Source organism: Dunckerocampus dactyliophorus, chromosome 12 (genome assembly GCF_027744805.1).
Source record: "Dunckerocampus dactyliophorus isolate RoL2022-P2 chromosome 12, RoL_Ddac_1.1, whole genome shotgun sequence".
In the NCBI taxonomy this organism is placed as follows: Eukaryota; Metazoa; Chordata; class Actinopteri; order Syngnathiformes; family Syngnathidae; genus Dunckerocampus; species Dunckerocampus dactyliophorus.
Genome location: NC_072830.1, coordinates 19746971 through 19765108, shown reverse-complemented (window position 1 = coordinate 19765108; position 18138 = coordinate 19746971). Strand labels below are relative to the sequence as shown.

General features: G+C 39.2%; 1 protein-coding gene across 3 annotated transcripts in view; it reads right to left on the bottom strand.

Moving 5' to 3' along the window:
• clcn2c (chloride channel 2c) overlaps nucleotides 1-18138 on the bottom strand; it is a 128440-nt gene that overhangs the window by 45348 nt on the left and 64954 nt on the right. For all 3 annotated transcript variants that reach the window (XM_054793984.1, XM_054793986.1, XM_054793985.1), the window contains 9 exons: nucleotides 16486-16563; nucleotides 15701-15779; nucleotides 15246-15371; nucleotides 13678-13762; nucleotides 10636-10737; nucleotides 8603-8687; nucleotides 6708-6863; nucleotides 1701-1770; nucleotides 865-975 (listed from right to left, as the gene is read on the bottom strand). In XM_054793984.1, the coding sequence (XP_054649959.1) occupies nucleotides 865-975; nucleotides 1701-1770; nucleotides 6708-6863; nucleotides 8603-8687; nucleotides 10636-10737; nucleotides 13678-13762; nucleotides 15246-15371; nucleotides 15701-15779; nucleotides 16486-16563 (892 nt within the window). The remainder of the gene's footprint in view (nucleotides 1-864; nucleotides 976-1700; nucleotides 1771-6707; nucleotides 6864-8602; nucleotides 8688-10635; nucleotides 10738-13677; nucleotides 13763-15245; nucleotides 15372-15700; nucleotides 15780-16485; nucleotides 16564-18138) is intronic.

The window sequence follows — 18138 nt, the reverse complement described above, 5'->3', positions numbered from 1 at the left end:
CAAAAGACTGAGATGAATACTTAGGGGAAAAACAGCAGCGCAATGAAAGCATTAGAATAAAGTGAAAGCGGGAACAAAGCCAAGTAAAATAAATGGGATTCCAACTTGGAGGTTTCATTGTTCTCACGTGTAATTTAATTATAGCTGATGTGCTTCCAATGTTCTCCCTCTGATGGATGCTGCATCCCATCTTCACATTTAGCAATCTCCTCAGTAGAATTAAAGACGCTCATCAGAATGTCAAGGGCCGAATCGTTGGTTGCAGTAAACCACATCGGCATCACCATGACAACAACAAACATGACGCGTCTAACTTGTGTGAACAAACTTGGACATGAACTTAAAACAGCAGAAACTGATGACGCTTACTGTACACCTGGTCTATGAATGAAATGAACAATAAAAGGGTAACCTAAAATAATAGCTTTGAAGTCATTTGTATGCAACGATCATTGTCATGGTGACCAATCATCGCAGCCGGTAGTGTCTCTTTGGCAACATAAAAGGATTTGTTTGACGGCACTCATCGGTTTGACCAATACTCGAAGGAACTATCTAAGAAGAGAAGACAGAAGTGCCAATTTACCCATTTATTTAGCAGCCGCACTCTATAAAAAAATGCACCGACAAACATATAGGGTGCATTACTATTTTCACGGAATGATCGAGTACAGGGCAAACGGACTAGTTTGTTACGTGCAATATTGTACAAAAACAGAGGCAACAGTATTGCAAGAATTTTGAACAAAAATGGAATCATATGGAAAGTGGGCCATACAAAAACCAAGAGTTAACTGTACTAAGAACGCAATGTGGCATAATTTAAAAACATCACTTTTCATGAGCATGCGTGCTTTTACTCACCTACAACAGCATAGCCTCCTGGTACAATGGGGTAGATGGTGCCGTCTGTGTTAATACCGTCTGGGAACCATGCGGCCATGCTTTCTCCCACCAGGCGACCAAACGCTGCCCCTAAACAATCACATTTTAATGAAGCAATTCATGAAAGCACTGCGATGTTTTGTTTTTTTTGCTTTGCCCAGTCACACATGTTGAGGTTTAAAACTGGGACTAAAAGACTAGGATTGTAATATGTGTATTTTTCTTGGCAACGTTGTAACGGTGGTAGTTTTGAACTCATCTTTTAACTGCTGCACGTACAAAGCGAGAACACTATTTCCCTCTGGGATTACACACCGGAGGCATGTGTTGTAAAACAGGTTGTCCATGCTCTAACTACAAAACTTCATTTATAAATAAGGAATTCTACTTTGCGGAAATTCACTTATGGTTGGTTCTGGAACCAATGAACTGAGATAAACGAAGGATTATTGTGCTGACTTCATTTTGCTCAAAAAATTGTGTGCAATACAGGGCTTTTCAAATACTGCTGATACTGTTACAGTGTCTTACAGTATACTCTTACAGTGCTCACAAATAGGTTTGTTCATAAAACATGACTTTCTCCTGTCTTTTATTCTGACTAGACTCATGATAAAAAAAAATTAAAGGCAAACACCCAAAATCATTGAACGATCTTGAAAAATTTTGAGTAAAAAGTTTCAGTATCAGCAATACTGTATTGACTTGGAATCGGATCACATACATTCCCTGTATCGCCCACCCCTAAGTACCACTACATTTTAAAACCAACACTAAGCTAAGACACAAACACAAGCATGGACATTATTACCTACCTATAACAAATACTGGCATGAATGCCCCACAGGGTACTGGAATTGTTGTGGCAAGGGCAGACATCCAGAACTTTGAAAGAAAAAGATAAAGAGAATTAAGAAAATTAAGAATAGCCATAAAAAGAAAAAAAGGTGGCATTCAATTAGCTTTGGTCTGCCTTTGCAATTTCACGGAGTAGAATCCTCTCCCAGCAATAAGGATGTGACCATATGGAACTTATTTGACAAAGACCTTCAAATGAGGTCTCAACAACGAGTGGACAACATTGCGCAGGGCGATTTGAATAGATGGCTAATGAGGAGAAGTACGAATATTGTCATCACGCATGTGGGCATAGGCCTTTTAGTATTACATTTTAGAAGATGATTCATTGCATTTGCTTGGATTTTACACATTTTGCATCGTCCACACATCTTGCTGCTCAAAGAGAATCAGCACAGCACACAAATCCCTTAAAAAGATCCGTTGATGAATGTTCTATGATGTGTTCCATATGAGAAATAGAGCAGAAAGCACCAAGTTGTTCTGTGAAGCATCTACAAGTAGGTACTGAACCAATGCAGCAAGAGACAAGGAAAACAAACACGCATGCACATGGCAATATATAGAGGCCGGCAAAATTATCAAGTTCATTTTCACTTATTGTGTGATTCATTAATTTATTTATTATCGTGACAGCTTTTTACTGAATGAGAAATCTCATCATGTTTTAATCTCCTGCCACCCCTTTTAAGTACTACACATTTTATTGACACGGTTTGGTGACACTGTGTTCACTTCCAGAAGCAAATGTAAAGCAAAACACACACACACACACACACACTTACCCATGAAACAGTCAACTTTTGAATGAATGCTTGAGAATGAATGCCATTCCATGTTTGCATGTATAAACCATGACTTTCAAATTAGTGTACATGTAAGACATTAAAAGAAACCTCATCAATGTAATTATCTGCAGGTTTCAAATAGACTTCTTAATTACAGTTATTGCTCTGTCTCCCCTTCTCTGCATCCTTCCAGCCCTCTTCCTCTCTTTCCTGCTCCCTCCACCTCTGTCTATACTTAGCTGTAATTAAGGCTGGCTGCCACGGAAAAGTAATAGATCTTCTTCTGTAACCATACACGGCTGTCATTTTCACACCCTGCATCATGAACACGTACACACACACACACACACACACACACACAAGTGCATTGGAGTTTGCACTTGAATTACATTGAATTCAAGAAATAACTCAAAGCAAAACATGAAGGTTGTGTCTGTGTTGCTCTCACTGCCACATTCTGTCTTGGAAAACAACCACTTCTTCTATTAAGGTAAGAAAGTAACCTTAAATTTGATTTCTCTCTAAATTTGTATGTATGTAAATGTATATATTTATATCATTTATATAAAACAAAGATGTTTTCTGATAAAAATACATTACGAGCACAGTTGCACTCACGCAGTGTTTTAATAACATGACAAGACGCGTGTCATGTTGCGTCATTCGGAAACTGTACGCAAACAGAGGCAAAATTTTGGAGTAAATTTTCAACATTATTCAAAAAAACATGCTAACTGGGGTGCAGGCTAACCAAGATTCCACAGTATATGACCTGAATAAAGGCTACAATCAGGAGCTGTTTTTGTTATCTGACCCTTTCTCCTCTTCTTTCCACTCTAAAAAAAACAAAACAAAAACAAAAAAAAAGGGTGCATGTGTAACAGGGTCAATTAAGTTCTTGTTATTACTGTCATATGTTATTACTGTTATATAATTACACTAAATCTATTTTAAAGTAATACCTGATGTGTTTGTATTGTCATGTCATTAATGTGGAACGTACAATAACGTGTACCCACTACTGCCAGTTTGCCTCCAGAAATGTATGTTTTAATTTATAACTTTATTTCTTACCCTTTTTTGTCTTGTGTTATAATCTGTGTAGGGGCATGCTATTTGGCCACATTACCACCGCATCGTTTTTATGTTACTTTCATCAGTACACGAAGTGCAACTGCAGCAACCTCGTGGCTGCAAGTGAGCGGGAGGAGCGCCGTGTGTCATTCTCGACGCTTGGTGGCCACGTGTCAAACACTGACCTGATGTGAAACACTTGTAAGGGGGAAGGGACATGATGGAAACAGTTCAACTCGCAGCAGATGATGTAATGTAATGTAAACCAATAGCTTGTTTACTCATTGTGGCACGGTCACGCTCACGCTCACGCTCACTTATGTAGGTGAGTTTGTCTACAGTTTCTACTCTTGCAGCACAACAACTACAATATTCTCAGAGGACCATCTGCCAAGTGTTGCCGCATCGAGAGAACAAGCGCCATAAGAACAAGACAACAAAGACACATTTTGCACGGGTGTACTATCAGATTGAAAGTCCATCCATCCATTTTCGATACCGCTTCTCCTCATTAGGGTCACAGAGGCATGCAGGCGGGGTACACCCTGGACTGGTCGCCAGCCAATCGCAGGGCACATATAGACAACCATTCACACTCACATTCATACCTATGGACAATTTAGAGTCACCAATTAACCTAACATGCATGTTTTTGGAATGTGGGAGGAAACCGGACTACCCGGGGAGAACGCACGCACGGGGAGAACATGCAAACTCCACAAAGAAATGCCCAGGTGAGATTCGAACCCAGGTCTTCCCGATGTCCAGACTGTGACTGTGTGGCCAACATGCTAACCACTAGACCACCGTGTGACAAGAGCGCTCTTTGTCACATTTGTCTAATTCTGCAAACAAAATAAGGGTGTAATTAAAATATTTAACATTAATAAATAAATAGCACTCATTCTATGCTGGTAAAATAAGTACAAAAGGTAAAAAACTGAATTCTAGAAAATTAAAACGGAGAAAACGAAGAAATAAAATGGATTTCATAGGGCCCTAAGAGAGTTTGTTCAAAAAAATCTTATTCTAAATCACACCACAAATTGATCTATAATAATGTCAAATGATTAGTCCTACCCTAAAAGTACTTTGCACGCCCATTTTGTCCAATTTTATCTTTTATTGGATATTTTATTGGATCGGGGACCTGACTCACAGAGGTTTGTTACAAAAGCCAAACAATATTGTTATCCCACAAATTAATGTTTGGAACAAATGCTTATTATTATTTAAAAAAACAAACAAACAAAAGAAAAGATCGGTACCGGATCAGATCAGATAAAAAAAATCAGGGTTATTTCCACGATCCTGGCAGACGCACAAGTTCACCAATATAACACTTCCGTGAGTTCCCTGAGACAGTTGGAGAAGGCTTATTTTTTTCGATGTTTAGGTTATTTTGCTTTGAGAGAATAGATTTCAGTTAAAAGTCTACTAGAGTAATCTGCAGCTGTGTGTGTATGTGTGTGTGTGTGTGTGTGTGTGTGTACACTGTCAATATAAATAATGTATGAAATATTTCCAACAGTTGCAAACACTGATTAATTTGGCATCATTCGTGGATGTGTAGGCAAGGGCCCCTTGATGCAAAGTTTGGTAGCTTGAATGAAAGTTTCTTGTGAGGAAACGAGCACCAGTACAAGATGGCTGCCATGATGCATAAAACAACTATTCATTACAGAGACGGAGAAGGGGAGAGCAATCTGGCCGTTGAAAATCACCATGCTGAGTCCAAGAAAACCAAAGGCTGTAATTAGGCATAGACATTACAGATTCTTTGTGAATGCAGAGCGCATGTGTGTGTGATGGAACATTCTGGCATGTGTGTACTTTTAGGAAAGCGGAAATGAGTCAGCGGAGACCCGCAGAGAGATGGTGAGTGCAGCTCCTTCAGATATGCTGGTGACAATACTGACAAAAAACATGTGAATCTGAAGTAGTTTCTCACATATATAAGTCAAGTAGTTCCACGTAAATGTAAATATTACATGCACGCTTCGCGGCATGCCGTGCGGAACTTGTTTTTGGATGAAGTTACGTGTTGAGAGTATTGTATCGATTCATAGTTGTTGCTTATTATTCACCATAGTAGTAGTAGTAGTAGTAGTATGTAGTATGTAGTATCCATCCATCCACTTTCTATGCTGCTTATCCTAATTAGGGTTGTGGGGTATGCTGGAGCCTATCCCAGCTGACTTCGGGCACCGTGGAATTGCCTAAGATTCTGTGTGGAAGTGATAAGGTTTTGGCTTCTTTGTCCTTCTCCCTCACTTTGTTTGAGACACTTTAGAATAAGTTAATTGGAGAGGCCACAAGTAAAAAAAACAAAACACGTTTTTATAGTTCTACAATTATAGTTCTACATGCATAAAACAATTGTAAATTCATATAAATAATGAATGAAAAGGGATACATGAACATTTAAAGTTACTTTTACCTTTATTGAAGACGTTATTGTTCCCAAAGACACGATGTGGCAGTGAGGTCAACATGGGCACCACTCTTGTGTTTTTCCATGATTTATTTCTTGAATTCAATAGTGTTTCTCACCTTATTTGTCAAAATGCTGGCACTTCATCTTGTATATGTATTTATATGCATTTCAAAATTGTTTTCTGCATGTAACACTGCATGTGTAAAACTATAAAAACGTGTATGTGTTAACATTTTTGGCTTTACTGGATTGACATGATTTCTTCGGCTAGAATGCGTTTCGGTTAGACTGGGACCTTCTGGAACGGATTAATGACGCTAACCACAGTTCCACTGTATATAAAAGCATTGTGATCAAGAGTGTCCCATATTTGTGGTTTAAAAATCTAACAAATGCAAGCTACATTACCTGTAAATCACTTATTAATTCCTCTATTACTTGCACCCAGCGTGCATTATTATTTCCTTAATTATTATTATTATTATTATTTCCTTTGACTTATCTACATTTGGACATGTTAAGTCCTGAATAAAATGTAATCATTTTGTATATTTTCCTTATTTGTATATGCCAAATCAGGCACAAATATAACTGCTGAGTAGTACTCTTGTTGTCTTGTTGTGCAGATTCTAACATTTCTCAGCATAGATGCATTTGTATCCTACCTTCATGACAATGAAGAGAACCAGCGTGACAAAGACGTTGACCTGCGGATGTTTCCATGCCTGAGAGTGTCCAATGTAGTCAAACTCTTCCGCAATTCCCTGCTTGGCCCAAGTCCGGTTGTCAAGTAACGTCACCAGAGATTCCTTCTGTGTCAGCTACAAACAAAAGTTGTTAGTGGTCTTTACATTCTTCTTGAAATAACAGTGGTGGTGAATTGATGACATGTTGCTTACATTATATACTGCAATGTTCATAGACGTATACCCCGAGGGTGAGGAAGTTTTATTCTGATATAAGGTTTTCTAACATAGCACGCACTTTTTGCCTTAAGAAATGCTATATTTCTTTCAAGTTAAAACTGCAGTTCATCTGACTTTTGGAAAGGATTTGAAATGATGTGATTTGCTGATATGGTACAAAGAAATGTCAAAGAAGATTTAAGATTGCAGGCAGTGAGATTAAGATGATGACTTTTTCTGAAGTTGATCTAAAAAAAATGGTGTACGTGGACAAGAGAGAGGGTTTTCTGATAAAACATTTCGTATGCACACACCAGAGAGGGGTTTTAGGAGGAGTAGGCCAGTGTAGGGCGGATTAAAGCATTAGAAACTCCACTTTTCCTCATAAGCAAATTCAAAAGGCCTGTGTGTGTGTGTGTGTGTGTGTGTGTGTGTGTGTGTGTGTGTGTGTGTGTGTGCGTGTGTGGTTGGGAGGCCCAGCGAAAACAGCAAAAATTGATCATCGACAGATGAAGTGGATCCGATTGAGTATAGTAGAGTTAGGTATAGTAGGGCTTAAACCTGGATTGTGTTGAGAGTGAACAATGGCAACTGAAGCGAGAATCTAATCTAATAATTACAACAGTCACTTTTATTGCAAATGTTGATCCAAAATCTGAGAACGTAAATGTCAAGCTAGCAGCCGTGTCTTAAAAATAGACATTTTTATGGATGTATCATTTACTCGGCATTCACTGGTGATCCCTTAAGGCACAGGTGTCAAACACAAGGCCCGGGGCAGCCGTAACTGCGATGCGGCCCTCAATGAAAATGAGTTTGACACCCCTGCCTTAAGGTAACGAAAAACAGGGATCTGCACTGTGATACAGATGACTGATATCGCCACAAGGACAGCGAAGGTAGCTCTCTTTTAAAGCAGCTGTATCGCCATGGTAACTTAGGCTAAGCTCATAGCCTGGTTCCAACCAGGTTATGTCCAGGCTTTCAGTTTAAATCGGCTATGAAAGAGCCACTGTTTTTTTAGTCAGTGTTAACTTGAGCATTATATGCTTAGCATTATTCTGTCAGTGGTCCTCCCTCGCTCTATTGGCGGCAACAGTGTTGCTTTTAGCGGCCATAATGTTTTGGGAACTTTTCATAACGCTCCATAATAATGACGTACTCATTTTTTGTAACATTTACCAGCCGGAATGGTGACTTTTTTGAGCGGGAGTAGATTAATATGACGTCAAACTCCCCCTTTTATGTGAACATGCACTGAGAACAAAGCCGAAAGCAGGACTTGACCAAAGTTAGCTGATAACCACCATTGCGGTACTGTTTAGTTCTGTTTGGGGAATTTAGGTTTTGTTGAGCTGCATGTTGAGCACAAAGCCTAGGTTGGTTGAGCCACTTCCGCAGAATACCTCCCCCCATGCGCTGCTGTGGCGTTTACATACACTCATGTGCATAAATGTCATTGATTTTGGGCTCTTGATGATTTATTTAAATCACTCGTTTTTCAAGGTGGAATGATTATGCAACAGACATTGTTGGTTCTGTCCAAATAAGAGAAAATCCAAAATAAATAAATACATTTGTGCATCAAATTCTTGTTTTTGCCAAAAAAAAAAAAAAAAGTCAGAGTCACAGTGGTTGAAGTGGAGGAGACCTACCTTGCCAGCCATGAACTGTCCAAAGCCAGGGGGAAATGTTAGCGTGGAAACAAGTAGAGTTACCAGTGCTGGATACAGAAGACGTCTGAGAGAGAGATTAACAATAAGGGGAGAACAGCCAGAGGCAAAAATAAAAATATACACTACTCACAAAAAGTGAGGAAAATTTGAGGTAGGGGTGACATTTCAGTGTCAAACAAAATGCAATTTAACTTTTCCAGGTGAACCTTCTCTACACATCGAGGGAAAGGCTTCTTGAGACGTCATCTGTACTTCTGTGAAGAAGATGTCGGACGTTTCGCTCCTCATCCGAAGAGCTTCGTCAGCGAACTAATAAGTGCTGGTAGCCTCGGCCTTAAATACAGTAAGAGTGGGCGGAATTGGTGTGCCAACACCCTCCTCCTATTGGTTCCTTACACTAAGCCTGGGCGGAGTAGTGGTATAATCCTCTCCTGCTATTAACACCTCCGATAAAAGGGAAGTGTCGCTCCAGGAATTTTGTGCTGCCATAAGATCGTCTGGACAACAATACACAAACACAACACAAAATTCCTACCTATTTCAAACCAGTAAATACCCTGAGACAAAAATTAGTGCATCCTAAAGACAAGGCTCCAAACCAAAAACAGAGCAATGTGGTCTATTCCATCCACTGTAAAGATGAGGAATGCAAAGAGCACTACATTGGGGAAACTAAGCAAATGCTCCAAAAAAGGCTTTATCAACATCGCAGGGACAATTCTAGTGGTCCTCAATCAGCAGTACATCTACACCTGAAAGCTACCAATCACTCTTTTGAGGACAGCGAGGTAAAGATTTTGGCCAAAGAAAACAGATGGTTTGAAAGAGGAGTAAAGGAAGCTATTTTTGTCAAACAACAGAACCCATCATTGAATCGGAATGGTGGTTTGAGGTTTAATTTGGACCCTGTGTTCAGCAGGTTACTGAGACCAAAACCCACAGCTCTTAGTCTTGCAAATGAGGTGGAGCCAGGGCCGAGCCAGAACAATAGATGCTAACAAGCCAGTATCAGAGTCGTTCATACCCAACTCAGGGAGCGACACTTCCCTTTTATCGGAGGTGTTAATAGCAGGAGAGGATTATACCACTACTCCGCCCAGGCTTAGTGTAAGGAACCAATAGGAGGAGGGTGTTGGCACACCAATTCCGCCCACTCTTACTGTATTTAAGGCCTAGGCTACCAGCACTTATTAGTTCGCTGACGAAGCTCTTCGGATGAGGAGCGAAACGTCCGACACCTTCTTCACAGAAGTACAGATGACGTCTCAAGAAGCCTTTCCCTCGATGGACAACTCCTGTACGACTGAGAGCCTACACAGACGCTTCTCTACACATGTCCAATTTAGAGATGTCCCGATATCGATATTGGTCCTATATCTGTAAAGAGTGTTGGATTAAAGGTCAAATTAAGTTCACCTGTAAAAGGTTATACTGCATTTTAATGTTGTCATCCAAAATTTCATCCAAAATCTCAATATCCCTAATACCTGAACCTGAAGCTAAAAAAACACAAAGAGCTGTATCTAAAATAATGCCATACTTAGTAACACATTTTTTTTTTTTTACACAGTCAGAGAATGCTGTATTATTTCAACAACATGTTTATTATTGCAGTAACTTGAACTGTACACATGTTCTCCATAATACCAAAAGATGTTCGGTGTCAAAAACCTATCACCGATTGCACCGAAGTGTGTGCATCATAATCCAATTGCTATCAGCATAACTGACAGGATACAAGTAAACGATGTTAAAAGAAATGTAGCTTCATTTGCTGTCAACATTTTGCTAAATGTGTACATTTAATGCTGACTATACAACCAGTCATGAGAAAGAAAACAATCTCGAAGAAAAAAAGCCCATCTAGACTCTCGTCAAGTTATAAAGTAAGTGAGTGTGTCCCGTGACTACAACGACTCGAGCCGTCAAAGCCTGTAAACAGCTTTGTATAGCCTTGCCTTTCGGTGCAGCATTAAGTGTAAATTGATGTAATGTGTTTTTGTTAGGCTCACTTTTTCATGAGGAATCTGTTGATGGCCTTCTGTTTCCTGATAAACTGGACAATCAGTCGGTTGAGGTAGACGAACAAAGCCCCACCAAAACCACTGGCAATTCTGCACAAAGAGACAGACACAGCACACCGACGTTGTTTATATAGGATACAGTACATTAACTCTGGAGAAATGTACAGCACTGCACCGATGCACTTCTCAACATTCCGTTCTCTGACGGTAAATACTGGATGAACTGATTTGCATTTGTAAATGTAGTGGGTATTTTCGCTGTGATTTTATAGTTGTTTAACATGTATTTCGTTGCCCTAATATGGTAAACAGTAGATATGGTAAAATGATCAAAATCCTAAGCATATGTATGATACAGTGTACAGCGGAAACTCGCATAGAGTACGCCCCGGTTAGCGTGTTTTTTTGGTTAACATAAGCGGTATAGAAAATGGATGGATGGATGGATAAAAAAAGGGCAAAACTTCACTTCAGATTGCGTTTCCGGTTAGCGTACAATACAAATATGAGGCATTAAAAAAACAAGAAATGTAGTATTCTACATTGGTCACTAGGTGTCAGTAATGTTACTGTCGTGTTCAGTGAGACACACAAGCATCATACTTGAACTCCGGACCAACAGGCTTTTATTGCAGGTTTGAGAAAAAGTCATCAACGCATGGATGCCTTTGTTTGGGCACTCGATTTCACAGGTAGTTTGTGAGGTGCACTGTTTGGCCGTAGGAAAACCGAGATATTTTGGCCAAACATTTTTGTCGAGAACCAAATCCCACGAAATTCAGGGCATAAGAAAGGTACCGAGACTAAAAAGTGGCTGCAAAAACAGTCATTTCTACTTAAAAAACGGTCAGTTTATGTCAACGTGTTGTAGTATTGTTAACGGCATTATTACTGACATCATTAGAAACATTGACCAATTTTCGCACTTGACGTGCATTAGCCGGTGACGATGGAAACTGTATTGACTGGTCACCCTTTCACAGACATGCTCATACACACACAATAGCAAAATAAAAGGTGGTGCAGCCAAGCACCAAATGTACACCATAGGTCACCCGCATAGCAGTGGGTGTCAACACCTCCATTCCAACTAAAAGAGATTTTCTCATTCGATTTTTTTGAGTTTGTGAACACACACCTCCTAAAGATGAGAGTGAGGAGAGGAAGTGTTTGCAATCCGTCTATCTCTTCATTAACTTCCTGGTCGGAACCCAAGGTCTCATTCACAGCCGTGTAAAGCGCCCTCAGCAAAGGTAGGATAAAATAAGACATCCCTCAGTGCGCTAGCAAATGTTGCCGGATAAATTATCCATGAAAGATGACTCATACAGACTACAGAGAATTAACACAAGGGAGATCTTGATTCCAGCTTGGAATTTATCCTACGGTCATGCTAAGAGGAAATGGGATCTGTAAAGTCAAGCAGATACACACACACACACACACACACACACACACACACACACACACACACACACACACGCACGCACGCACGCACGCACGCACGCACGCACGCACGGTGACCAAAGTTATGAATTAATTAGCATTTTATTGAGTCTATTGAATGTTTTTTTTTCTGGACTTTTGTGTTACGGACTGTTTATGTATTTGTAAAAATGTTCCATCACTATGCGAACTACTTTGACCAAAACAAAGGAGAGGTTAGCTAGCTACCTAGCTTCTGAGGTTAGCTAAGCCTAACCGTAATTCTGTGACTGGCAGTGTTTAAATTGTACTTAATTTACAAAGCATGTCTCCACTCAACAATGTGGTAATTGTCGTCATGCTGCTTTGGGTCATTTTCCATTTATGGTCCGATCAGGTTTTTATGCTGCCGATACCAATACTGAGCATCCAGGACTGAAATTGGACGATACCGATCACATGGATTAATTTTACATTTCTGAATTTATTTAGTATACATTTCTCTATTTATATACTGTACAATGAGTTAGTAATTAGTAATTCATTAATAAGGGGTGGGAGCTGTTTTTTCTTTTCATGGGACCTACAGTAGAATCCCTGGCTGCACCCCTGCTACTGGCTATATGTTATGAAAAAAGGAACCATAAAATCACCTTAATTTAGCCAAAAACATATTCGGCTTACTTTTTGAAGAGGAAGAAATATCACTGTAGAAACTTCCAGAGGATCACACTGCTTCTTTAAGGATACTTTGGATGTGTGAGTACATTGCTGGAACTTCCAGGTACTTGAGAAAGCACTCGGCGAACTCGGTGTCTTCCACTGCTGAGAAAGGCTGATCATCTTGTCCGATGAATTCAGTTATTTTTCGGGTTATTGGCTTAACCTTCTGACTGTCACATTCATACGGGCGAGTCTTTTCCACATGGCTGCATTCGCTGCTGTTTGAATGATGATCGCACCGTGAGCCTCCAAAACTCCCCGTACTCTGTCAAAGTGTTTGTTCATCATATGTCGTATTAAAGCTTTTTTTAAACATGCCACCCCTGCAAGATGGTTTCCGCGGCATGGAGGAGAATATGGGAGGACGACGCTGCCAAAGACACAACACTGCACGGAAGGATCGCTGCGGGCTGCAACAGTGATAGGCACAGGTGATTGGCTTTTGTTTATCGGCATTGAAAAGCAAGTATTGGCTCATGCCGACCTTGTGATTTTTCACAGAAATCGGCCGATACTGATCGGTGGCCGACCGATCGGAGCGCCCCTAATAAAAACAGTAAGAGTTAAAACAAATATTCTTTGACTTTTTGGTGAGCTACTGAAAATGAGCTGGCGAGCTACCCCTGCAGAAGGGACTCAAATAATTATTCCCCCAACTGTATATTGAACAAGCCCAAGGCAAACATCTACAATGAATCCTTAGAAAATAAATGTATAATACATAAGAACATAAATATAAAAGTAAATACAAAAAAATACATATAATAAATATTATTTTTTTTTATGAAATAAAAACCATCGACACCAAATCCTATTAAGTTATCGCTCCACAGAAAACAATAATAACTGTTCCCCCCACCCCAGTCAAACAGTCAAACTTACCCAATGACAGCAAAAGCAGGAAGCTCCTGGAGGTCAAATGGAAAATCTAGCCGGAAGCGAGTTTTAAAAAGGGCTGTGATGGTCTCTGGAAAAAAAAAAATAAAAAATTATAAGAAAATGTTAAGCCACCATCTGAAATGAAAAGTCTTCAGACTGAAAAACGGTTAGGATTACATAAACTCTGCTTCTTCCTACTCCTTTTCGGATGCATCAAATTGTGCAAGAGTTAACGTGATGTATTTGAATGCAAATACTGTATAAATATTATTCCCTAATTAAAAATGACAACAGTTCAGCTCGTTATGACTTCACGTTGTCTTGTTACAGACGACGGGAAAAAATTGTGACAATATTAAAAAAATATATAAATGCAGTATTCCCCTGCCCCGCTTCAAATTTCACGGCTTCACTGTAATGATTAAAAAAATATATATATTAATTAATAAATCACTGCTGTTTTGTGGTTGACTACAGCCTATTATTACTAGAAAAAAACATACATATCTAAACTAATTTTACATATTTATTGCCTAAATTAAGTATTTTCAAGCATAAAAATGGTTAAATGAACTATAATACAAATATAGGGCATTTAGCAGACGCAGTCAGTTGTGGTCATATGTGGTATTCGACATTGGTCATTAGGTGTCAGTAATGTTACAATGAGGAGACAATAGCCACCAAGTATTGTCCAGAACAGGAAGTAAAAAAAGAAAAACAACAAGGAACTCCCATGCTAATGTGTAGGTAAATTGTACATGTGCTACTGTGAAAAAGCCCAACATTTTTACATGTTTATGTCTTTATGCTTTACTGATCAGGTTTTTTTTCGTCATGCATTGAGATTTTGCACTCTCTTCACCAGTTCTTGAATGCATCATAGTTGCTGTGCAACCCAAAATTCAAACTTACCTATAATAATCCGGCCTCAGAACTTGCAGTGAGGTGAACACAAGTTAATAAATGATGTTAAGTGTTTACTGGAATTACAACAGCAAAGCGGTATTAAGTCGATGCGGCTTGGAGAAAAAGGCTTCTCTGACAGCTAGCCAGGATGACCCAGCAGTCTGCAGAGCAGAGGAGCTTCGCTGTACTGCTAGCCGCCGTTGTTGTGCCAGCCTGTGACTCTGATTCATCTGTTCCATAGATTATCAGTATGATTACAGTGGATTGTGCATTTATAATTTAGCTTGTTATCTTCTGTTGCGAGCAAACAATGGCAATTGAAGAGAGAAGGGAAGTGTTCTGGAGCTGTCCGTTACCTAATAATCACAATAGTTACTGTTATTGAAAATGTTGATTCCGGAGAACGTCAACGTCAAGCTAGCAGCAGAGTTTGGAGGGGGAGGAGCAAGACGCTAAAATAGGCATTTTTAGACGCTTATCAGTTACTCGCTGAATTTCACTATCCGCTAGGAGGCGTGGAATATAACCCCAAAAAACGAAAAGCGGGATCTACTGTACTGTGATTTATAACAATAGTTATACAGTATATTAATTCCAACAACTTGCCACACAATGACCTAAATAGAGGCACACACACACACACACACTCATGTTTCTCTCACCTTCGTCTTTGTTCCAAACAGCAAGCACTCGGAAAATGAAGGCACTGAAGGTTGCTGCAAAGAACCCTCTCCAATAGTTCCTTACCGCAAAGAATGTTGATGTTACTTCAATACTGAACAATACACCTGGAAACACACATGGACAGGACTTATAATACAAATACATGTTTTATTGCTTCATATGAAAAATACCTCAGAAGATTAATGGCATGACATTACAGACAGTATTGTATTAAAAGTAACTTCATTATTTATATATAGAATACCATCATGTCAGCCAATGGGGGGGGACACTAATGAACAAATAAGATTGCTGCCAGCCAAGCCAGATGCAATTTAGTCTGGGAGTTGAAAGCCACAGCAGAGGTGTCACCGTCATTGTGTTTAGTAAAGTTGTGTCATTTAATTAATTCATGATATGATTTGTTATTTGGATTGTTTAATGTGAAACTCACCTCCGATTGGGGCAGCAAAACAGCAACCCACTCCCACTGCACAGGCTGCTGCCAGCATCTCAATGTTCCTCGACTCGTTCTGACACACACACACGCACGGACATGCACCCACACAGGCAGGCACACACACACAAACAAATTTGAGTATTTTCCTGAAAATGTTTCCACCTCCCCATCCACTACTGATATGGTGATACAGTAGGTTATATTTAGCAATGTGAATATGAATATTGGTAGCTATGACAGCCTGTGAGTGATAATAAATTAAAAAATAATACATTTCAATGTTTAAAAAGTATAAAAATATAGTACAGTAATATGTTGTTTATCGCAGTTAATTGGTACCAGCCTTCACCGTGATAAGTTGAATTTCCAAGAAGTGGGATTCCTTATTTATAAATACAATATTTTCGGAGTTAGAGCATAGAAAATCTGTTTATGACCTTCTAAATATGGTTTGAAAAATCACCACAAACCCTCAGCTGACTTTGTTTTGCAGCTCTTATCGTGTAAAAGGTTGGGGACCCCAGGTATGGCATTTTCACCATTTCACTGTCAAAATGCTTTGTTTAAAGAAAAGTACGACACAGAGACACTTGGACATGCATTCAACAATTTTGGGTGACAGAGTGGGTATTTTTACCATGCAGCAATAGAGGGTACAGTGTTGTGTTTCCTATTTGTATCAGTCATATTTGACTTTCTATGTCACTGCCACCGTTGACACAATTTTCTATTGCCTGAAGCTACTACTACTCTAAAAATGTAGCAAGAAAATAACATACCTCATAAATTCCTCCAAACAGAGACATGAACTTGCTGAGGAGAGCGGCACACAAACTGGCAATGTGAACAAACGGACCCTTGCATGAGGAGGAAGCACAAAACCAAAATGTATAAGATACAGGAAACATAGAGCATGAAGATCAATCTCAAAAGATCAATGGAAGTGCTGTGAATTAAAAGGATGACAGTTTAGCAAATATAAACATGTATCGTTGTTTTTCCTGCAATGTATCAGTGTACTGTGACACTATCGATATTGGGAACAACATAGGGGAGTTATATCTTAGTGACAGTTTTTCGTACAGCTCATTCCATTGTAGAGAATAATTATTGCAACAACACATCTTCAGTAGGGTAAACTACTAAATGTTCTTCTTGTAATATTATGACTTTATTCAAATATTATAACTTTTTCCTAGGGGTGCCACGAGACTCGAGATCTCACAAGATGAAAGTGGTAATATTTCTCTCTGTCTGGCGAGAACTGGGCAGCCAGAAGTCTATCAGACTGTGAACTTTGAATCTGAATAATCTGAATCTGAATAACAATACACATAATATGGAACTGTCAGTGTGCGAGGCAGCGTCGGAGCCACACATTAAGTGCTTTGCACACACTATAAACCTTGCAATCCAACCTATCTCGGTGTTCCCAGCGTCACTTGTCATTCTTGCTTTTTTTTTTTTTTTTTTTAAATTGGAGTTCAACAGCTGTGGCAGTGTTAATCTCCAAGCAGAAGCCGTAACTGTATGTAGTAATTTTACATTTGATCAAACTTACTACCCCTGCCTAACACTTCAAAACATCATATTAGCTTCTATTTCAGAAATGCTCTACTTTTGTGACTTAGTTAAATAAAAGAGCCAGTTTGTGCAGTCCTATATTTTGTCAGTGTTGTTTTCTTAAAAGTAATGTTAAAATATTGCCTCGTCTCGTTCCTGTGAACCCAATACTGTGTATCGTCTCGTCTGGTGAGCTGAATGTATGGTGAGACCACTACTTTTTCCCCTAACAAAATCTTCCAATAATTACAACTTTATTTATTTATTATTTTGTTTGTTTCTAATAATATTACGACTTAAAAAAAAAAAAAAATATATATATATATATATATATATATATATATATATATATATATATATATATATATATTTTTTTTTTTGTTTCTAGAATTCATCTTTATGCTATTAAAATGACATTATTCTTTGATTTCTTGTAAAATTTTTATAATGTGCCCCAGGCCAATAACAAAACAGCCAAAGGCCGCAAATGACCCCCGGGCCACACTTTGAACACCCCTGGGCTCAACAGTCTTTTGTATAGCATATGTAAGTAGTAGAAGCTACATACACACACACGCACACAACTACTTCATAAATAACATCTGCACAAGCAGGTTGAGTACAGTACCAAGGCATTCTTTTGGCTCCCACCAGGTTTAAAAAGTGTTTGTAGTTAGCAGCATTTTCTGTCTCTCCATCTGTCTTTACCTTACTTGGACCTGTACCTGCATATGTGCCTGTGGGGTGCCGTGGGGATCATTTGTGATTCATGCTGCAGGGATAATGGGAAGTAGGGTACAAGTATGCTGGAATGCATTGAGGCATGTTATTTACCTCCTCTAAGAGTGGCTCACCTGAGGCAAAAGGAT